Raw genomic sequence first — 24,007 nt, forward strand, 5'->3', positions numbered from 1 at the left:
AGGTCAATCAAAACAACAACACTCACCTGTAGCAAGTCTGTTGACCTGAAAGGCGAGGCTACTAAGGCGAGGCTACTAAGGCGAGGCTACTAAGATAAAAAGTGTGCAAGAGGCATGGACATTACTAAAAAATGGAATCTAGGAACCTCACTGCCTTCCCAGGTATTTACACAAAGACTGACCCCCCCTACCTGACCCCTGAAAAACCTTCCTTTTTACCATGAAAATCTATATGGTCAATGTGGCCCTCTGAGGCTGAGTGAGGATGCTGAGACACAAAAATAAAATAATTACTCTACTGCAGCAGATAGGTTGGTTGATACCAAAAACCATACAACTGTCCCAACAACCAGAGTTCTGATCTATTTAATAACTTTTATTTGTTCTTTTCTGTTAAGAAGAAGAGTGACTATTAATAGAAGAATGAAATGCATGAAACAGTTATATCACTGAAGTTTCCAGATGCAAATATAACAGTTTTCACATACACTAGAAAATAGTTCTTTGTTAATCAGTAGAAGTCATTTTCCTTACAGACACACATTCAGGCAGGAAAGTTTCTTTTTTAAGGAATCAATTATGTATCTCATCCATATGAACGGGTCCTCCCTTTACTGTGGGTGGAAGGCCAGTGATCACGGTTTTTGCCAACTACAAGATGGCCGTTCACTGACGTCACTGCGTAAGGCCGTGACCAGTTCTAAAAGAGGCTGCGAACGCTTTCGGTACACCGGATCTTCTCTCGCGCACGTGGGCAGTGATTACGGTACGAACGCTAGCAATGGCAGCTGCTGATCTGGGTGAGTGTCTTGCCACTTCCTCTAGTATAGCTGTACATTTGTTTTCCCTTTCATTTGTGTAGGCAAACGCTTCATGGCTTGAATATGTAACTTCTGCCCATGCCGTTTACGAGATGTGATTTCTGTGCATTGAGGCCTGTTTCGGCCATACACAGGAAAGTGGATTCGTTTTAAGATTGCAGAAGCGATGTGCCTGTATGCTTTGTATGTAAAGATGTTTGAGTTTTGCAGTGCATAAATTGCATGCCATGAGTCTGGCAGCGGGTTTGCACATGTGATAAAAATGAGTTGTGTGTGTGGGTTTTTTGTTTTTTTTTAAAACTCATTTCAGTTTTGTTCTAAGACACACAATCAAAATGCAAACAATTTTAAAGCTTTCAAAGTCTGGTCTGCACAATATAGTATCAGGTGACATGGCTAAGTAAGAAGGCCTAATTTTTCAGTTTAAGCTTAACATTTACCTTTAATCAATAGCATCAGATGTATATAATATGTTTTTTGACAGTCATGAATCAGAAATTGATATTTTATTTAACAGTTTTTATAAACCAAAGGTCGTTGGGAACATATCATCGGTTGACAAGAAACAATAAAGCAGCAACAGGCTTTACAATGAACAAAGAAATGATAAATATAATTGAAAGAATTGGGGTGTGAGGTAGAAGAGGGAGGGGGCAATGGGGTGGGAACTTGGAGGATAGAGTACAGTGAAAAGGATTAAGTAACTGGATGCTACAGGAACATTTAAGAATCACATTTTTACAAGGAAGAGTTATTTACAATTTAGGATACATGTTATGCATGTTAAATCATTAAGCAAGCAGGCTGATGCAATAAAGTGTGTGCAGCCTGACAAGCAATTGGATGCATGTTTTAGATGCGTTAGGCTAACACTCATGCAATAAAGAGGCTTAGTGTGTCTAAAACATGCACCCAAACTTGGGCATAGTTAATAGTGCTCATCACAAGTAAATGTCCTGTAGATAATTTATTAGCTATTACTCCCACCTACCCCAAATGCAGAAAATTTCTGCTCGGTTAATGCACCCTTGTTAATGTGGCAAATTTAATGCTACCCCTGGAGCTGGTGTTCAGTTATACTGCGAGTCAAGGGCCTGTTAGCGGAGTAGAGATTTTTTTTTTGCTTCCTTCTATTGACTGCATAAGTTCCTCTAACTGACCTGCAGCTGCAGGAGGAATTTAGCCTTGATTGACTAAATGCGCACATCTATTCTTGGGGCCAATGCAATAAAATTTGTGGAAAGCAGGCACTGACTTTTCAGTGCCTGCTTTCTTAGTGCACACATGGTGCCCCACAAGGGGGGGTGCCATGCAATAAACAAATTAGGGGGTTATGAAAAGTGATGTTACGGCGGTTACTACCCCAAACCAAATAAGCCTGATACTTCACTTTCAATGCATATCCAGCATAGCTCTCTGCTTCAACGGCAGGGGAGAAGAAAAACTAATACTTCACGCATATCCAGCATAGCTCCCTGCTTCAACGGCAGGGGAGAAGAAAAACAACCAATAAGGACTGAATAACATAGTCTGGGTAAAACAAATAAGCATGGGTGTAGCTTGCTTATTGCGGCAGTTACTTCCACTACTACCCCTAACTAATCAAGCTTGATATTTCACTTGGATGCAGCTCCATCACTGCTCTCTACATTAATGGTGGGGGTGGAAGGGAAATAGAACCAAAGAGCTAAGAGAAACAGATAAGTATGAGAAAAAAGTGTGAAGCTTGCTGGGCAGACTGGATGGGCCATTTGGTCGTCTTCTGCCGTCATTTCTATGTTTCTATATGATGCCGGGTTTTGTTTTTTTTTAAGTGCAGAATTGTACACAATATTCAAGGTGTGGTTTTTTTTCTTTGCGCTCAGCTATTAATGCCTGCTCCAGGCAGGCGTTAATATCTGAGCGATAAATGTGCGTCTGAGACACACATTTATTTTTTTGCATTTGGAGTGAATGAGTAATAGCCTCATTCCTGTACATGCCCAGATATACAAATGGGTTTTATTCATCCCTACCAGCAGATGGAGGTAGAGAACAAAACTTTGGGTACTACCACATATACGAGAGTGCCACCTGCAGTCCCTCAGTATTTCTCTACCTCCAGCAAATGGTAGAGGTATTAAACCTGCAGGCCTGACTGAGAGGTGTTAATTTGCTCCCCGTGGTTCCAGTTTCCTGGACAAAGGGCCATCTCTCAGGTTGAGCCGGGCGAACGGGGGATTGGATACACCTGCCTAGTTCAGCCCCGCATCACCAGGACCCGGATAGCCAGTGGTCTGGCTCCCTCAGTGGATCCTGAAACCCCCCTCTGCCAGCCAGAACAACTTTCAAGGAAGTACACAATGTTAGGTTCCATATTAGGTGCTACTACCCAAGAAAGAGATCTAGGCGTCATAGTGGATAACACATTGAAATCGCTGGTTCAGTGTGCTGCGGCAGTCAAAAAAGCAAACAGAATGTTGGGAATTATTAGAAAGGGAATGGTGAATAAAACGGAAAATGTCATAATGCCTCTATATTGCTCCATGGTGAGAACACACCTTGAATACTGTGTACAATTCTGGTCACCGCATCTCAAAGATATAATTGCGATGGAGAAGGTACAGAGAAGGGCTACCAAAATAAGGGGAATGGAACAGCTCCCCTATGAGGAAAGACTAAAGAGGTTAGGACTTTTTAGCTTGGAGAAGAGACGGCTGAGGGGGGCTATGATAGAGGTGTTTAAAATCATGATAGGTCTAGAACGGGTAGATGTGAATCGGTTATTTACTCTTTCGGATAGTAGAAAGACTAGGGGGCACTCCATGAAGTTAGCATGTGGCACATTTAAAACTAATCGGAGAAAGTTCTTTTTCACTCAACGCACAATTAAACTCTGGAATTTGTTGCGAGAGGATGTGGTTAGTGCAGTTAGTATAGCTGTGTTTAAAAAAGGATTGGATAAGTTCTTGGATGAGAGGTCCATTACCTGCTATTAATTAAGTTGACTTTTATATAATAACCACCGCTATTATTAGCAAAGGTAACATGGAATAGACTTAGTTTTTGGGTACTTGCCAGGTTCTTATGGCCTGGATTGGCCACTGTTGGAAACAGGATGCTGGGCTTGATGGACCCTTGGTCTGACCCCAGTATGGCAAGTTCTTATGTTCTTACCCTATTTCTTTATATGGGAACTTTGTTGGGTGTCTGTGTCAGTACAGCAGCCTTGGTGATCGTTGTGGGCGGGCCCGGAGGTGAGCGGAGGATCGGGGACAGCTGACGGAGGCGATTTCACCTTGTGGGGGGGGGGGGGGAGTCAGTTTGCCATTTTTTGGCTGTGTCTGCAGATGAGCTATAGGGCCATTTCAGCGCATGGGTGGTCTTTTTTTTTTTTTTTTTTTTCCTGCCGGCTCAGAGACCTGTTTTCTCGCGCCGGCGGGAATCGCAGGGGGTAGTGCGCCCTCTTCTGTCCTGTTCTCGGCCGCATGGTGCACCCCTTGCGGCTTGCTTGCGGTTTTTTTTGTTTTTACAGACAGTGTCAGTGTAATTTCTTCAGCGTTGTGCAGGAGCTGCTGTATTACTGTTTTTTTTTTTTTTTTGATGCAAATAAAATAAAATATATTAAAAGATGGCAGATTTGCAGCAAGGGGAAATCAGCCAGTCCTGTGGGGCTCAGGTGTCCATCCTCAACAACCTCCTCCTCTGCACGGATTGTGCAGGAGGGGGGGGATAGGGCATCTGAGCAAAAGATGCCCTATCCAGGCCTGTGACGGGGTTTGGGGGTTCAGGAGGGAGTGGTGATGGCCGCCGAGGCGGCACCAGATAGCGGACAGCTGCCCCAGGAATCTGGGGGTGCCCGCACCGCCTGTTGCTCCCAGAACACGGTCAGACCCTGAGGATCAGGGTGCCTCTGGACCGAGCAGCCCCAAACGTCCCTCGGGAACCCCAGGGGAGTTTTCACCTGAGTTTGTGCTCCTTCTACATGATGCCTTCCTGGCTAGGCAGGCGGGCACTTGCAGGCAGAAGGCTCAGCACGTGGCGAAGCAGTCTCCCTAAGGACTTGGGGGTGGAAATCACCATTTCTGCACTGGGGAGTCCGCCTGGCGCCAGCAGAATCAAATTCAGAAGATTCCGAGGACTCCCAGGAGGAGGATGTCCTTTCCTTGGGAGCCGATCAGGATGCGGACCCGCTCGGGTACCCTCCTCTGGACCCCCTAGATACTAGAATGGATCAGGGGGGAGCGAAGATTCCGGAGATGGAAGGTGGTGAACCGCGTGTGATTCGCCTGTTTTAAGAGAGAGGAGCTTCGCCCTCTCATTTCCCAAGTGTTGGAGGAATTGGGGGTCAAATTTATTCTGGAGGATTCGGATGTGGAGGGAGTTAATCCGGTGCTGGATGGCCTTCGGAGACCTAGCACTTTTCCAATTCCAAAGAAGATCCAGAAGCTGATTTCCAGGGAGTGGGATTCCCCCCCGACTCGGGACTGAGAGTTGGCAGAGCCATGTCCAGACTTTATCCGCTGCTGCAGGAGCATTTGGATGTCCTCAAGGTCCTGAAGGTGGATGCAGTGGTTTCGGTGGTCACCAAGAAGACTACCATCCCGGTGACTGGAGCTTCCGCTCTGAAGGATGTTCAGGATCGGAAGTTGGAGGTGCACCTCAAGCGAGCCTTTGAGGTCCTGGGTCTAGGCCTGCGTGCGGCAGTCTGTGCGAGTCTCATGCAGCAGGCGTGTTTGTGTTGGATTCAAAAGCTGCAGCAACCATCGGCCTCTGGTACTCTGTCCCCGATCCAAGCGACACGCCTGGAGGCAGGGATTTGCCTATAGGGCTGATGTCTTGGATGACCTGGTGCGAACCGTGGCATGGTGTCGGTGGCTAGGCGTCACTTGTGGCTACGAAATTGGTCGGCGGACCTTTCATTGAAGTCACAGCTCTGTAATTTACTTTTTCAGGGGAAGCTGTTCAGTGAGGATCTGGAACATTTGACATCTGAGTGAGACAAAAGGCAATCGATTGCCGGAAGATTGGAAGTCTGGTCTTGAGCCCTTTTCCTCTCTGCCTCGTTTTTGAGAGGCCAGGCGTCTTCATCTGGTGAGATCTTCAGGAGTCTCAGCGCCACGACAAGCTTCGCATAGACAGCCCGTCCTTTTGGGGGACTCAAAGGTCTTCAAGAGGTGGTACCGCCCAGGGGACAGGTGGCAATAAGTCCGCCCAATGAGATCCGGCGGTTGTTAAGTATGGAGGTGGTGGTACCGGTGCCGGCATCAGAGCGGGGACTAGGCCGGTATTCCATCTATTTCGTGGTGCCAAAGGAGGGCACCTTCCGGCCGATCCTGGATCTGAAGACTGTAAACCAGAATTTGAAAGTACCTCTATTCTGGATGGAGACGTTGCGGCAGTAAGGAAAGGAGAATTTTTGGCGTTCCTGGATCTCACTGAGGCTTATCTCCATATTCCCATCTGGCGGGATCACCAGAAGTTCCTCAGATTCATGGTGCTGGGTCAGCACTATCAGTTTCAGGCGCTTCCCTTCGGTCTGGCCACCGTTCCGGGCACTTTTACAGAGGTGGTGGTGGCGGCGGCCGCAGCCCTGAGACAGGAGGGATTGTTGGTACACCCTTACTTGGATGACTGGCTGATCCAGGCGAAGTCTTTGGAAGAGGGGGTGCGAGCGGTAGACAGTGCGGTCCCTCCTGGAGTCGCTGGGTTGGATCCTCAATGTACAGAAGAGTCATCTGACGCCCTCACGGTCCCTGGAGTACTTAGGGACCCATTTTGACACCTAACGAGGCAGAGTGGATCTCACGGTCGACAGGATGACCAAGCTTCAGGAGCAAATTGCTTATCTCCTGTGGCTGCCGATGCCAAACGTCTGGGATTACTTGCAGGTCCTGGGCTTGCTGGTGTCTACGTTGGAGCTGGTACCATGGGCTTTTGCTCATTTGAGACCCCTGCAGAAGGCATTGCTGTCCCGTTGGAGTCATCTGTCTGCGCAGGGTCTGTGGTCAAAGGAGGAACAGGCATGGTCCATCAATGGACTGGAGACGAGAGCGCGGTGTGCAGGGCTCTGGTGGAGTTTCTACCCTTAGTCCACTGGTGAGAGTGTTCTCAGACATCTAGACCACGGTGGCTTCCATAAACCGCCAGGGAGGGACCAAGAGTCCTGTGGTAGCGCAGGAGGCTCAACTGTTGTTAGTGGGCAGAGATCCATCTCGAGGGAATCACCACTTCTCACGTGGCGGGAGTTGACAATGTCCAGGCGTACTATCTGTCGGCAACAGTTGGATCTGGGGGAGTGGGAGCTCTCTCTGGAAGCCTGGAATCTCCTTTGCGATTGGTAGGGAACTCATCCGTTCGATCTTATGGCAACGAGTCTCAATGCCAAGACTCAGAGATTCTTCAGCCGTCAGAGGGAGTCTGGAGCGGTGGGACTAGATGCTCTAGTGTGTCCATGGCTGACCAGCATTCTGCGGTATGTCTTCCCTCCTTGGCTGCTGATAGCAAGAGTACTCAGACGGATAGAAGCGCAACCGGGATCCGTTGTAGTGGTGGCACCAGAGTGGCCTCGTCGTCCGTGGTTCGTGGATCTGCTTTGTCTGATGGTAGACGGTCCGCTGCTTCTGAACCATCTGCCGAATCTTCTGCGGCAGGGACCCATATTTTTGGTTCGGGAGGATGGCTTCTGTCTCGCGGCCTGGCTTTTGAGAGGCAGAGATTGCGTGTAAAAGGGTATTCTGAGCCAGTGACTGCTACTTTTTTTTTTTTTTTTTTTTTTTTTTTTTAACAAGCGCGGCGTCATTCTACCTCTTTGGCCTATTCCAGAGTATGGAAGGTATTTGAAACATGGCGTGGGCAACAGAGTTTAGAACTGGATTAGTGCCTATTTAACCCGCATCTGACAGCGGGTTAAACAGTGTGCTCGTGTGAGCGCACTGTATTGCATCGGCCCCAGAGAATGTTTCTCTCTTTATTGTTTCAGAAAAACTAACCCAGGGCCTGTATACTAAGTGATGCTAACTCCAGTGTTCAAGCAGGATTTATCATGGCCCCTTGACATTTTTCTTGGGGGGGAATTCTTAACCAATCTTTTTTTGCACAATGTTTGAGTTCTGTATGTAATTTTGTAACAGTGAAATATGATCATTTTGGGGTAATTTAAACTGTATGTAATAAAGACAATAGTACTTGCACAAAGATGTGGAATTCTAAGTTTTTGGTGCACAATGTCCCCCAAGATTCCTCTGCTAGTACATCATACTAGTATAGGACTGGTTATGCCTCCCTTCTCTTTAAAGGGGGTTAATGGAGGCTCCAGGAAGGGTCCATTCCCTAAAGCAGGGGGTGAATGGTGTAAGAAAAAAAGAAGTTGGGTAGGATAGGCCTGATTCCCCCCCCACCAGCTCCTAAACATTTTGGCTAGCACTAGTTTGTAAAGATAACTCTTTAAAAATTCTACCCTTTTAACAATTTATCTCTGGTGTGATTGGGGGTGGCTACCTCTGTGCCTCATGTTTTGGTGCATGCTTGCTCCTTTCAGCAGCTCTGAGCCACTGGTTAGCAGTGCGGCTGCCTTGTGGCTTGAGAACAGGTTGAAGAACTGATTGCCTGATGAGAATTTGACACCAATGGATGGATGTATGGGACACTGCACTACAGCAGTTTCTAAGACACTTGGCATTACATTTGGGAGGTGCACAGTCTGGTATACATCCTGCATAAATAGGGTTGGCATAAGAGGAGCCAGGGACAAGCTTGGCTGGGTACACTTTTTCATATGGACTGAAGATGTGTTCGCCTACCTTCCCCCAAACATGTACGCTCCCTCTATTCCTCCCCACAACCTTCCAAACCCAAGTTGCCAGCCCGTTGGAGGAGCTACAGAAAACTTGTGGCGGAAGAAGAGGCAGCCTGCGAGGGTGTTGGTGGACCCCATCCCACTGGCAGCCTGGAAGAGGATGAGGCCCAGGAGGCAGTCAGTGGATCCCATCCCAACAAATGCCAGGAAGAGGCCCACCCCATCCCACCGCTGGTGAAGAAAGAATAAGGAGCCCATTCTGCTCCTCTTCCAACATGAGCTGTCCAAAACACATGCAGCTAGCACTTGCTCTATGCATATACCATCAGGAGCAGCAGAATGGGGGGATGTGATAGAGGTCTTTAAGAATGAATGAGTAGATGTGAATTGGTTATTTACACTTTCAGATAATAGAAGGACTAGGGGGCATTCCATGAAGTTAGCAAGTAGCACATTTAAGACTAATCAGAGAAAATTCTTTTTCACTCAACGCACAATAAAGCTCTGGAATTTGTTGCCAGAGGATGTGGTAGCTGGGTTCAAAAAAGGTTTGGATAAGTTCTTGGAGAAGTCCATTAACAGCTATTAATCAAGTTTACTTGGAGAATAGCCACTGCTATTAATTGCATCAGAAGCATGGGATCTTCTTAGTGTCTGGGTAATTGCCAGGTTTGTGTGACCTAGTTTGGCCTCTGTTGAAAAGAGGATGCTGGGCTTGATGGACCCTTGGTCTGACCCAGCATGGCAATTTCTTATGTTCTTGTCTGAGTGCTGTATGTAAGGAGTGAGTGTGTTCCCTCAACTACCCCCCCATGGATATCCATTTACACAAAACACACAACCTCCATTCCACACCTTCCCCCTCCCCCTCACCCCAGCCACATATATATCTCCAGCTTCTCATGGGTGCATGTGCTCTCCATAACACTGCTCTGTCTCTTCGCTCACTTAACACCCTCTCACGCAATGTCCATGTTGCCCCACTCATCCACATGAAACCCTTTTAGCCCCCTTACAGCTACCAGGTATTCACGCACACTGTCCATTACTTCTCCACTACCTACCCACGCTCCCACATCCTACCTGGTCTCACCATGGAGCGATTTAGAGGCATTAAGACATCCTCTGTCTTATTTCCCCTTCTGTTTCTGCTACCTCTGGAGCAGCTGTTGCTTTGTCTGGTGTGACCCGTGTGGCACCCAAACACTTGTGCTGTTCAGTGTCGTGAGAACCGTGCAATGGGCACGGCGCAGTTTGAAATCCCTGACCTGCAATGGTGCTGCAAGACAAGTGCAGTTCCGGGGAGCACTAACATTGGGAAAAGATGAAGGGGGATTGACAGACTGGCGGGGACCAGCTTCGATAAGATGGGGGCAGGAGAGAGAGGTGTGACTTCGAGACTGTAGCTCTTTCAGTACTGCCTGTTCTCCCCTCATAGACTGCCCAAATTTTGCATAGTGCAGAATAACACCCCCCCCCCCACCCCCTGCTTCCACCTCTGAGTAGAACAAGGGGTTTCCTAAATCAATTTAACTACCTTTCCAGACTTTTCAATAGCTGTTACTGGAGGAAGGCAAGGGAGGTTTCCTGAGGCTCTGTAGCCTCTTCCACCCCCCTCTGCCCCTTGACCTGTGAGAATCCAGGAGAAGAGCAGCCCAGTTGTGTCATAGGTCGTCTTCCAAGTGAGTCTTGCCACCTTGCACTTACAACCACTGGATGCAGGCGGGCAGCTCTCCATCTCCAGAGTTGCCAGTCCTTTTTTTTTTTTTTTTTTTTTTTTTTTGGGGGGGTGGTTAGTTTAGGATGGCAGTGCTTGATGTCTGATGCTCAGTGTGGCTATACTATAGTGCAGCCATTTTAGAAAAGCTGTATTCTAGGTATCATTTTCTTACATAGTGCATTTACTGTGGGGTTTAGCACCCTTCTGACAGCCAGCAGGTAATGTGTGTTAACATGGCAGTTTTCATGAATTAGTGCATGGCCTCTTTTGTAGGCCAAATGACAGCTGAGCAGTCTCCTGAAGCAGTCCGTCAATAGCTTTATAAAAAAAAAAGTTGGATGTTTAGGCAATCTATTGCACAGCTGTACCCAGAGTCTCGTGTGCTGCATTCATACTCTTTTTGCCTCTGGATTCTGATGGAAAGGGAATATCAAGATTCCCATTGTGTAGCAGTTTCAGCAGTTTTACCATGGGATTAGTGAGCGACACCCGAACAGTTTCAGCTGGATTTTAAAAGGGTTATGCGCGTAACCCTTTAAAAAAAAAAAAAACCCTGCGCGCGCTGAGCCTATTTTGCATAGGCTCGGCGGCACACGCAAGCCCCAGGACGCGCTTAAGTCCAGGGGCTTCACAAGGGGGGGGGCGTGGTGCCGGCCCGGGGGCGTGGTCGAGGCCTCCGGACCAGCCCCCAGGTCTGGTGATGGCGTGCCAGCAGGCTGCTGGCACGCGCAGAGTTATGCCTGCCTCCGGCCGGTGTAACTTTGCCAACAAAGGTAGGGGGAAGGGTTAGATAGGGCCGGGGGGGTGGGTTAGGGAGGGGAAGGTGTGGGGAGTAGAAGGAAAGTTCCCTCCGAGGCTGCTCAGATTTCGGAGCGGCCTCGGAGGGAACAGGAAGCTCCGACCCCGGATGTTGTAAGATACGTGCGTGCGTAGATTTAGAAAATCTACCCCCCTGTGTGTGTGTGTGTGTTTTTTTTTTTTTTTTTTTTGTTTTTTTTAAAGTCTTGAACTATACTTTTCAAGTGAAAAATCCTGTGGTTTTTTTTTTTCCCCCTTTCTTAAATTGCTCTCTCTACATAATATAGCCTGATCAAGAAACCACTAATAATTCTGCTGCATTGTAAGTCATCCAAACCTGACCACCTGCAGGGTAGTAGATGGCAGAGTGGCCATGCCACAGAGCTGGGCCTTGCTTGGCAGTTTTCTTCCTTTTTAAGTAGCCTTTCAATGAATTCCTAGTGACTCCTATACCATGTTGACGCTTGTGAATCAATTTGAAATTCACTTTATATGCTGTTCTTGAAATGCCTATGGAATGCAATTAGCTTTCTGTGCGTCCTGGAGGCACTGTTGTCATGTTCATAATAGTAACGGTGAAATCCTGTCAACTGTGATGCCAGATGACTCCACACTCTGCTTTCCTGTGTACAGGCAGTGTGTGTAGTCTTGGATTTAATTGTTCACCCTTCAAAGCTGATCTAAGGCGAATCCCAAAGCTAGGTAGGTCCCAGAGGGTTTACAATCTAAGTTCAGCCTGAGGCATTAAAGGTTGAAGTGACTTGCCCGGGGGCATCGGAGGGAGATGCTGGCAAGTGCTCTAAGCACTAGGCAGCTCTTCCACTCCTGCCGCTAGTATACTGTCACTTCCTTCTCTTCATGGCTTTCCATTAAGTTGGCATATGTTGACTAGAGGAGGTGTTTTGAGTATACGTTCTTTCAGTTAGTGTCTAACTTACTATTCTATATTGTGTGAATGTCTCTCATTGAAAATCAACAGCAGCAGCATGAAACAAGGAGGAATTCCTGCCCTCCGAATGCAAGGGATCTGACTTGGTTCAATAAAAGCATGATGATGATGCAGGATTGGGCCAAACACTGTAAAACTGCGTAAGGGAACAAGGCACTACAGGATACGCATTTCGTTTGGATGTTTTTCCATATATTGTAAAGCATTTGGGTGCTTGCAGTTCACTCTCTTTACTGCTTTCGCACAGCAATGCATACCCTGGAGTGTTGCAGCTTCATGCTGAGAGCAGTGTACTGCATTGCAGGTCATGAATATGTTAAACAAAAAAGAGACTCAGTTTGTGTCACTTGCAGTCTTTAATTTTGAAGCTGCAGAAAAAATTATTTGATTTACCTAGCTTGTTGCTGACAGACTCCATGCACAGTAACAGTCTGTAACTGGGAACATTATTGATATTTGGCGTGCTTTAGGTACTTATTTTACAATCTTGTTATAACGCAATTTTTGCTTCCCTGTGCACGTAACACACATGTTTGGGGAGGGTGGCATGATGGTGGTGCTTATACAGTGGTTTGGTCTGAGAGACGTTTCTTCTGCGTGGACCAGTCACAGTCAAACGGGACTGGAATCCACCCCATTTTGAAATGAGCTGAACCTGAAAAGGTTGGAATGTATTGGAGAATTTATGCTTAGGCATGATTTTGCCTCTTTGATTTTTGTGTGTGCTGAGGATTGAAAGATAAGTAGACTGAAGGAAAACGTCTGGTACAGAACAGTTCTTACTTTATTTTATTTTATTTTTTTTCTATTTCAGCTTTATTCAGCGTCTCTGACAAGACTGGCCTGATAGAATTTGCTAAGCACCTGAGTTCCCTTGGTTTGTCTCTTGTTGCCTCTGGAGGAACAGCCAAAGCACTGCGTGATGCAGGCCTCTCTGTCAGGTAGTAGGGTTTTTTTGACAAATGGCCATGAATTGAAAAATAAGTGTGGGAGTTACCATTAATGTTCAGTTGTTCTGCAACTGTGCAGTAGGTAGTCTGCAAGAGGGAACATATCCATTAGTTTTAATCTAATTCTAAAGATTGTCTACTTGACATTTCCTAGGCCCTAAGAATATGCTAGAAGGCTTCCTTTGCCTCTTCCTCTCTGCCTGTTCTGCAACTCTCTCTAGGATAAGCACTATTCCAAATAGTAGCCTAGTTTTAATTAATTTTCCTGATCCATCATTATTACATTTTAACTTTCCTGCCTGTGGCCATCATGTTCCCTATACGTACCCGATCAGTCCAGATTCCTGGGTTTTGCCCCCCCCCAGCAGATGGAGACAGAAGTTTACCAACAAAACTTCGTCTTATCTAGGATGGTGCCACCTACAGTCTGGCAGTATTCTTCTGTCTCCAGCAGATGGAGGTGCAAAGCCTACAGTCTGTGCTAGGGCCTAGTTTAAGGTTTGAGACAGGATAGTTAGGTATCTAAAAAAATAAATAAATAAAAAGCAATAGGAGTGAACGGGACCGCAGAATTCGCCTGCAGGTCACAGTCTCCCGCCTCCCAGGGGATTGTGAGGTCCTGAGGGGATCATCCCTCCCCCTGGTTTCAGAGGCAGTTGAGGTACAGGGTTGAGAACCCGTTTGCCAGCTTAATCATATAACTGGGGGTGATACCGGGGAGCCCAGCTCACTCTCCTCAGTTGGTCCAGGACCCGGAGGCTATTGGGCAAGTATTGAGAAAAAAAAAATTTTTAATTTTTTTTTTTGGGGCTCTCCCTTCCCTACCAATTTCATTGGGGCTATTTTCGTGGCGTTTCACCACATTCTTGAGGGGTAGTGCTTTTTTTTTTTTTTTTATCACAGCTCTGCTGTGGCAGTCCGCATGTCGGGCCTGTGGCGTTGCGAGGGCGCCCCTGTTGCAGGATGGTTTGTGCTCTAATTGCCTCTCAGGAGGAGAGGGAGCCTCTACAACCCCGGGCAGGGTCTTTGTTAGGGTCCAGACCAGTGGTCCCCAAACCTGTCCTGGAGGGCCACCAGCCAGTCGGGTTTTTGGGATATCCACAATGAATATGCGTGAGAGAAAATTTGCATGCACTGCCTCCATAACATGCAAATTTTCTCTCATGCATATTCATTGTGGATATCCCAAAAACCCGACTGGCTGGTGGCCCTCCAGGACAGGTTTGGGGACCACTGGTTCAGACAGTCACCGGCACATTCGGGGAGCTGCAGCTCTGTTCCTGATCCCGTTCCCATGAAGCGCGGGAATGGGCGCCATTTTCGGTCCGCTGGGGTCAGCGTCTGCAGGCGCAGGTGCCATTTTGGCTCCGCTTATGTCAGCAGCATCGGCGCAGGCAGCGCTCGGGGAGGAGGATCCCCCGCCACCTTTATCACTGCAGCGCAAAGTCCCTGAGGGGGACAGACCCGCAGGGGACCCATATTGCATGACAATGGGGATGTTCCTGGAGGGAATATGGACAATTCTTCCTCTGTCTTTTTGTCAGACTTTATTTTGCTAATGCATAAGGCCTTTAAGGCCTGGAAGGCGGGTAAGAGAAGGCCGCATGGTCTGGACTTCAGCCCGCATCTCGGAAGCGGACCAAACCCGCCCAGGACCCGGGTCCTTCGGTGGGGCAGCGTTCCTTCAGCTTGCGGACTCATTTGGCTGATCTGGATACCTCTTCAGACACTGAGGACCAGGAGTTGCCTTCCCAGCCCCCGAGGGGGGTTGAGAGAGAGGATCAGCTGCAGGGAGGTCTAAGGGGTCCCATGGGGCAGACAGCGATGACCCAAAGGTTGTCAGTCTTTAGGAGAGAAGAACTGGGTCCACTCAATCCGGCTAACCTAGGGGAATTAGGTATCAAACTGCCTCAGGAAGAGTCTAGGCTAGGGTCTACAGACTCGGTGGTGTTAGGCCTGAGGGGGTCCTCCTTCGGCTTTTTCCTTTTCATTTTTCGGCAACAGATTTGCTCTTCAAGGAATGGGATACTCCAGATTTGGGCCTTAAAGTGGGTAAGGCGATGGATAAGCTCTACCCCCTGCCTGAGGAGGCCTTGGAGCTGTTAAGAGTTCCTAAGGTGGATGCAGCGGTGGTGGCTGTCACGAAGACTACTATCCCAGTTACTGGGGGGATGGCCCTTAAAGACTTGCAGGATCACAAGCTGGAGGTTCAACTCGAGAAGATCTTCGAAGTCTCTGTGCTTGGGATCCGTGTGGCGATGTGCAGTAATTTCTCTTTGCGGGCAGGTCTTCATTGGGTGCAACAGCTGCTAGCCAACGAGTCGCTTTCTCAAGAGGAAGCACTCCAGGCGGGGCAACTTGAGGCCGTGATTGCCTACATAGGATAGCCCCAGCTATCCTATGTAGTTGCCCAAGCTTTCTTAAACTTTCACATCTGTTTTATTACCTGTGCTGATGGGCATTCAGCACCTTCTCAAAGTTATTTATTCATTCTCTCTAAGCATTCTTTAGCTTTATCTCTGACCCCTATTAGAAATGCTTTCTCCTTTTATACTTCTTTTGAAGCCTGCTAAATATTAATCCTCTCACTTTTTTTTCCTTCTCTTCCAGTGAGTACATTTTTGAGTTAACTACCTTTTTTATGTAAGGTTTATTGCAGGCCCTGTACCATGTTTTTGTCCTCCTCAGGATGGCAGCAGTTCAACCATGTGTCCTTAAGCTTCTGGTCCTGAACATAGTGCCTGAGGTGACGTTTCACTGGTGACTTCTGTATACATGCCCAGGAACCTTTGATTTCCCATCACCCCTGAGATTATCTTGGTGGGGTGGGAGGCAGTGTTGCCCATGTTAACCCCCTGACGCTGTACATAAAATGTTGGCTGGAGGTTTCACCAATGATTGAGTCATCCCTTCCAAATTTTTGTTTGGTTCTTAATTTGGTCATGCAGATGGTGAAGTGGACCTTTTTTATAGGTAACAGCCAGAGTAGTGTATTATACTCCTCTCTCTTCTTTGACTAACTAGACAGGGAGGATACCTATCATCCTCTCCTCCATGAACTCTGAGCCCATGCTTCAGTCCATTGCTGGTTAAATAAATGTGTACAGCAAGGATGATTTGGTTTTCCCAATATGCATCACCTTGCACTTGTCAGCAATCTCTGATACACATGCCACATGTCTTGTGAAGCTTTCCACCCAGCATGCTGAATGCTGCCACCACAATTTCAGGGTCATTCATTAAATTGCATTAGGGCCTGCGATAAACACATCGTGAGATGTGGATCCAAATTTTTAAATTTTAGTCGAGAGTGGAGTTTGGGAGGAATTTATAAAAATGAGGGGTGTTTAACATTGCATGCGATAGCATGATTTAATGCTTAGAAATAACTACACCTTTTTTCTTTGTGTTATACTCTGCAATATGCCCGAAACAGGATTTGCTGCTATCAAGCTAGGTAGAGAGTACATTGTACAAAACTCATCTTTTGTGTACCTTTCCTCACTCCAAATCACATCAAATCTTCACTCATGTACACTGTGCATGTGAAAATGCCCCACCAAACCCTAGACCACCACCAAAACCTCACCTTGAGTTACTAGTTGGCCCTCCCTACAGTGGTATAAATAGATGACTAATATGAGAGCCTTATAAAGAGTGTCACTCTCACTCTCCAGCCCAAAAGGTGGAAATGCCTAACCACACTTTTTTTTTTTTTAAATTTTATTTTATTATGGGCACTATTCATGCAAAATGTAGAGCAAAATCATGAACCTAGGTCTTAGTTTGAAAATACATGGCCTGGCTGTCCTAATCCCATGTTCCCTGTACGTACCTGGTTCAGTCCAGACAGTGGGTTGAGCCTCCTGTTCAGCAGATGGAGACACAGAAAAAACTGAAAGGGTATCCTATATCAGGACAGTGCTCACCCTGCATCTCTTCAGTATTTCTCGGTCTCAGTCAGATGCAGATAGCAAAACCTGCGTTTCCCCTCTTATCAGCTGTTTCATTGGGAAAGTGGGTTGTTTTTTTGGGGGGGTTCCCCCCCCCCTTCCCTCTTTGTCTTTTCGGATCAAGCAAGTACTTATTATACTTAAGTTAAAAAAAAAGAAGAAAAAAAAAAAGCTGTTTGTTTTCTATAGGGAGCAACAGTGATTGCCCCTTGCTCTTACTTGGTCCTAGGGGGGCTTTGCCCCTTGAGATCTTCAGCCTAGCCCCCCCCCCCCCCCATGCAGACCCAGAGAAGTAGCATGTCTCTGGTCTGCTGACAGATGTTTTCATTCCTCTGGTTCTTTAAAAAAAAAAAAGAAAGGATCTCAAGCCAGCAACTTATATTTGGGGGAAGGAGCGGGTAGATGATTTTTCTCTTCCCTGCTCACAGCCAGGCACCAGTGATTGTTGAGCCTCGATCTGCATTGCATGTGGGGAGCTTGTGTCTAGGCTCTCCTGCAAGGGAGTATGCTCACATTGTTTGACTGGTGGGGAAGGCTCCTCTGCGCTGGAGAAATCAGCTGGTCGTTCTCGGCCCGGAAAATGCGCTGCAAGGACGGCCCCGTTCCTGCAGACTGTGGGAATGGCGGCCATTTTGTCACCAGACCTCGTTGAGGAAACATAACCAGATGAGGGAAGGGATCTGATCCTCAGCCCGATGAACCCCCCTCCCTCACTGCCAGGGAAAACACCAGGGCATTTTTCAGCCGATTTTGTTCTACTTATGCATAAAGCTTATGTTGCCAGCCTCTTAAAGTAGGATGACCCACCAGACCCTAAACGTCCTGCATGCCTTCCTCCTGATAAGGTTCCCAGGGCATCTGCAGCGCAGGGGGCCAAGACCCTTGATTCTCAAGGGGCGAACCGGGTTTGATTGGTTCCAGACCCCGACCCGGATGCCGATGTTCTTGCCCCGAATCCACCGATAGAGGGAGCCGACCCCCAGGCATTACGCCTGTTCCAGCGGGAAGAGCTGGACCCGCTCATACCCCATGTTTTGGCAGAGTTGGGCTTAGATGCGCCCCCGGAGGACAACACGACTGCTTCAACTCCTAGCAACATCGACCCGGTCCTGGCTGGCCTGAGGGCACCCCGCGCACCTTCCCGTTTCATCCGATGCTGATGCAGTTACTTCTATGGGAATGGGGAAATACCGGAAGCCGGTTTACGCGTGGGCAGGGCCATGGATAAGCTCTGTCATCTTCCAGATCCGTGTTTGGATATACTCAGGTAGACGCTTCGGTCTCTGCTATCATGAAGAGAACTACTAAACAACTTTAACACTAAACAACTTTCGCACACGCACTGATATTCGCAAGCACAGACTATTGTAATGCACTATTACTAGGGCTACCACAATCTACACTTAGGCCGCTGCAAATACTACAAAACTCCGCTGCAAGAAATTTAACTGGCAAAAAAAGAAGGGACCACATAACTGGAACACTTGCTGAACTACATTGGCTCCCAATCGAACAAAGAATACAGTACAAAGTTCTATGTATAATTCATAAGCTAATACATGAGGAAAAAGCCGACTGGCTTAACCCAGCACTGCGCGTACATGTCCCTCACAAACCTTAGATCTGCGAATAAGGCTCTACTAACTGTCCCCTCAGTCAAATCAGCTCTGCTCACTAAAGTAAGGGAAAGAGCACTGTCACTGGCTGGCCCTGTACTATGGAACACCATGCCTCTCGAATTAAGCCTCCAGAGAAATCTGAAAATCTTTAAATCTAACCTGAAAACCTGGCTCTCTAAACAAGCTTTCGATAAAGACAAAGAAGGAGAAAAACAATTGATTAAGATGGATGCACTGAACAAACTCACAGTAATGTTAATTTTGTACCGTTGATAAATTGTCATAACAAACTAATTAGCTTACTTAAACATATAGCTTATTGCACTTTGTTACCGTACTATGATGGCACATGTTCAAGTTGTAATCTATACCACTCATGATTATCGTGCCTATATGTAAACCGTTGTGATGGTTCTCCAACTTAACGATGGTGTAGAAGAGTTTTTATGTTAAATCTGTTTTTATTATAAATAATGAACATTACCAAAGCATAACATTTGGTACATATTTTCTTAACTCTATCCATATTTTTACCCCTCCTCCCATAACCCTACCTCCCCCCATCCTTCTTTCCCTCCCTGCATCGAAGAAGCACAAGGATCACATATCAAATATCTATACGATTTAAAAAAAGACTTTTAGATTCATGTGGTAAGGTTAGAATAAAGGGAAGCCAGACTGCATTTATTGCTCTTCTAGTCTTGATAGACAGGTGATTAATAGCCAAGGTTTCCATGGTTAGTAGAAAATAAAATAAATACTATTCCCATAGCAGGAGCAACAAGGACCTTCAGGACCGCAAGTTGGAAGTCTACCTCAAACGAATATTTAAAGTTTTGGTGCTCGGGGTCCGGGCAACAGCCGTTAGCAGTGTCATGCAGTGGGCAAGTCTCAGGTGGGTTCAACAACTACTCAGCACCCATCTGCAGAGGCAGAACGGCTGGAAGCCGCGGTTGCATATGGAGCTGATGCTTTCTATGACCTCCTTCGGGTGCAGGCCAGAGCTATGGCTTCTGTGGTGTCAGCTAGATGCTTCCTCTGCCTTCATAATTGGGCAGCAGACTCCTCTTCTAAATCACAGTTGGGCACTCTCCCATTCAAGGGTAAGTTGCTTTTTTTTTGGAGGCCCTGGATCATCTTATTAAATCTCTAGGGGACAATAAGATTCATAAGCTGCCGGAGGACCGCCCTAGGCAGTCCAAGTCCTTTTTCCCTTTGCGTTCTCTGTTCAGGGGACAGCACAGGTACAACAGGCCAAGAGGGGCTGTCCAAAGACCCACCTCACTAGATCTCAATCTTGGTCTCATTCCTTTCATGGCCGATGTCCATTCCGAGATGCTAACCCTCAAGGTTCCACCTCGAAGTTCTCCCAATGAGATGCGGCCGGCCCATTCCTCCGTTCCCACCTTAAGTGGATGTTTGTCCCTCTTTCTTGAGGAATGGGTCAAAATTACGTCAGATCAGTGGGTCCTTCAGGTGATCGAAAAAGGCTACGCTTTAGAATTTGCTTGGGAACTCCCCAACCGCTTCCTAATCTCTCCTTGCGGGAGTCTGAAGCGTCCAGCAGTGTGCCAGACTCTCGACCGGCTGCAAGAGCTCGGTGCCATAGTCCCTGTGCCCCTGGAGGAACAGGGGTCCGGCCAGTATTTCATCTACTTCGTCATTCCCAAAAAGGACGGCTCCTTCCGACCAATCCTGGACCTCAAGAGTCAACCGGGCCCTCAAGGTTCCCCATTTTCAGATGGAGACCCTGCAGGCGGTCATAGAGGCGGTTTGCTCAGGCGATTTTTCTGGCCTCTCTCCACTTGATGGAGGCCTACCTGCATATCCCAATCCACTACAACCATCAGAAGTATCTCCACTTCACCATCCTGGGGCAACACTTCCAGTTCCGGGCGCATCTGTTCGGCCTGGCCACCACGCTGCGCATGTTCACAAAGGTCATGGTAGTGGTGGCGGCCTCCCTCCGCCGGGAGGGAGTCCTTGTCCACCCTTATCTGGACGACTGGCTCATTCGGGCCAAGTTGGAGAAGCTCTGCGCTGCAGCAGTCAACAGTCTTGACGTTTTTACCTCCCTCGGGTGGATAGTAAACTTCTCCAAGAGCAACCTCAATTCGAGGGAGCCTGTTCAGACACCCGTGTGGGCAAAATTTTGTTGCCAGAGAACCAGGCGCTCAAGTTCATGGAATAGGTACATCTTCTCTTATCTCTCTCGGGGACTATCGCCAGGTCCTGGGCTCTATGGCTTCCACCATAGATTTGGTTCCTTGGGTTTTGCGCATATGTGTCCTCTACAGAAAGCTTTGCTATCCTGCTGGAAGCTGGTCTCTGAGGAGTTCCAAACACCCCTACCGCTTTCAGACTCTATCACTGCCAGCATGCAGTGGTGGCTTTCACTCGCTCACCTCTTGAAGGGAATGCCCCAGTGGATTATTGTGACGATGGATGCCAGCCTTTCCAGCTGGGGAGCAGTATGTCAGGATCAGTCTACACAAGGACTGTGGTCTCTTGTACCATGTCCTAATCCCATGATGCCCAGCTTAGCCAGCTTGCACATTTATAAACTATTCATGGTTATTGCATTCAGGAGGTAATGGTGTGTCAGGTAAGTGCAGCATGACTGGCCTCATTGCCTAAAATGGTTGCCAGCCAAGGGCTTATAGAACGAGGCTGGAGGTGGTTAGACTTGGGAGTAACATAAGGGAGACGTTAACATTCTCCTTGTGGAAGTGGTAAGGGAATTCAAGAAAGCACAGGAGATTCCAATGGAGAACATTGGTGGGGATGGGCTAAATGAATCTTGTGGCTGTTAACTGCTGCAGATGCTTTCTGTGTGCAAATGGCCACAGCACCGTGAAATGGGCATGTTCCTGGGAGCTGCAGGCGTGCATATCTCGAGGGTTGGTAAGCAGAGTCTTGCAGATACAATGGGCAGATGCCGTGATGGAATGACAGGAGGCGGCAGGCTCTTCTTTGGGAATGGATAGCGGTGAAGCGGTCAAGGCCGCAAGTACTTCAGGTTGGCAGAGCCTCGTCAATCCGAAAGCAGCCATTCTTCTGAAAAACATACTGGACCCCCATTCCATTCACTTTGGTATAGTTTGTTTTTTTTTTTCTAATCAATCCACCCTTCATTATCTGAAATCTTGCACAGCGGTTGTAAGTGTATGTAAATTATAGCTGTTGCAGCAGCATTTGCTTGCTGCTTTGGAGGAGCAAGGATAGAATTCTAAGGTTTTTAACTTGTAATTTCTTGCAAATGGTCAAATCTGGGATCATGTGAATTCTTGGAGGTAGGAGATGCAGATTTACAGTGACTTGACAGCCTCATTTAAACCGCCTGTCTTTTTTTCGTTTTGTGGTTTAGGGATGTGTCGGAGCTGTCTGGATTTCCGGAAATGTTGGGAGGACGTGTTAAAACATTACATCCTGCGGTACATGCTGGTAAGTGGCAGAAGACTGACCTTGAAACTTAGCAGCATAGCAACAGAGAGGCACTCCAGATCACGCCCCGTTATTGCACTCTACTTTCCATGACCTTGCATTGGACATGGAACTTCCCTGGGCTATTTGTAGTTTGTTTGTTCTTATGGCTTTTGATGTGCCCCTAACGAGCTTTTTGAGGGGCATTGAATGCAAGTTTCTTTCCTGACACCAACAACTTGGTTAATGTGGTCCTGCGGAGACGAAACAGGAGCTACTCCCTTATTCAACCTGGGTCAAGGAGTACAGGAGTAAATTGGTCTAGTGCAGGGGTGGTCAGAGGAGGTCCTCAAGCGCCACAGGATATCCACAAGGAATATGTACGAGGCTTGCATGCACCTCATTCCTATTCATTGTGGATATGCTGAAAACTAGCCCTATCTGTGGCTCTCGAGGGCCACCTTTTCGCCACCCCTCAATTAGTGTCCTGCCAGACCATATTCTTGAGGGTTGGTTTTGTTTTGTTTTTTTTTTTGTTAGTATTGGTATAGCTGTGAGTCGAACAGCACATTTTAAAACTTCATTTTTCATTTGCTTGGCATTTTGACAAACTCGATTTCCCTCCCTCCCCACCCTGAAATATGGCGCAATGTTACAATGCCACTCCCTCTCAGGCAGGCAAATTCTATAAAACACAGTTCACTAGCATTTGTTGAACAAGGACACTTCCTCCTTCCCCCACCCCCACCCTTTCTCACCCTCCAAAAAAATGACTAATGCAAAACTGGTTTTGCAATAATTTCGAACAAGGTTCCCAAGTCTTGGCCTATATCTGTTACGGGAAGGGGGGCACTTAAAAACCTAACCTGACTCTAAGTAGTCTGTTTCATTAAAAAAAAAAAAGTAGGTACACAGATTCAGTTCCACAATTGAGTTGGACTTCCCTGCACTGCACTTGATTTACCCAAATTATTTTTGGCCTCTGGAGAGCAAATAGTGGGAAAACTGAAAAATAAGGATTAAGGCAGAGATTTTGCAAAAAGACACATTTTTGTTACAGCTTGAAAACTAATTTTAAGAGCATGCAGGGAGGGAAGTCTTCACTGTACTCTCCATTAATATCTCTTCTGGGTCCAGATGCTGATAGAAACATTTTTGGGTCAGTCTTATTTCTAGCAGCCCCCCTGCTGTTCGAAGCATGAATCTTATCTAGCAGGAGCGCTGCTGCATTCTTACAGCTCCTGTTTCCCTTAACAGTTATAATCTGCACTTCCAGTTTTCCACTATAGTAACTGTACTTGATTTGTACGGTCTTACTTGACCAGAAATGGTGTGGTGCATTCTTTCGGACAGCTTCACATGAGGAATACATCTTCTGTCAATAACTAAGCAGAGCAAGCAAAGTAGAAACCTCATTGTTGAACAGAGGACATGTGTGGGCAGGGGGAAATGAACCTAAAACACTTAAAATCACAAAAGGTGCTTGGTGAAAATTCTCAGGCTTTCAAGGTACAAAACCAGCAGCTTTGCATCTCTACACATTCCAGATCTTTGCAACACAAATAACTCCTTTGCTTGTTTAAATGAGCATGAAGGCAAGAGATTTTAAGGCACCCTATTGCATTTAGAGTGGGGCTTCCCATAGCCATCCGGGTTTTCAAGCGGGCTATGTATGAGGTCAGTCTGTGTATATTAGAGGCACGCAGTATATACAGTCTTCTCATGTATAGCCATTTGTGGATTTCCTGAGAACCTGACCGGCTGTGGGGTCACCAGCTCATGTTTGGAAAGCCCCAAGTTAGAGTACAACAGGCAAATTCCTAGGAAACCATCCAGCACACCCACCACTGCCATTATACTGCAGTGCCATGCACATTACTCATGTGTGCTATCTGGTGATGCACATCTACATGTGAAAGGATTCAGAAGAATCTATTTTAGGAGCATGTACCTGGAAGATAACCTAAAGCAGAAAAAAGAGGGCCAAGAGCAGAGGC

At 47.1% G+C, this 24,007-nt stretch overlaps 1 protein-coding gene across 1 annotated transcript in view; it reads left to right on the plus strand.

Annotated features, from left to right (window-relative positions):
- Positions 1-661: 661 nt before the first annotated feature.
- Positions 662-24,007, plus strand: part of LOC115094435 (bifunctional purine biosynthesis protein PURH-like) — a 113,179-nt gene continuing 89,833 nt past the window's right edge. Inside the window, exons 1-3 of the mRNA XM_029607488.1 lie at positions 662-800; positions 12,880-13,006; positions 21,955-22,031. Coding sequence (XP_029463348.1) covers positions 782-800; positions 12,880-13,006; positions 21,955-22,031 — 223 coding nt within the window. The 5' untranslated portion in view covers positions 662-781. The remainder of the gene's footprint in view (positions 801-12,879; positions 13,007-21,954; positions 22,032-24,007) is intronic.

Source organism: Rhinatrema bivittatum, chromosome 6 (genome assembly GCF_901001135.1).
Source record: "Rhinatrema bivittatum chromosome 6, aRhiBiv1.1, whole genome shotgun sequence".
NCBI lineage: Eukaryota > Metazoa > Chordata > Amphibia > Gymnophiona > Rhinatrematidae > Rhinatrema > Rhinatrema bivittatum.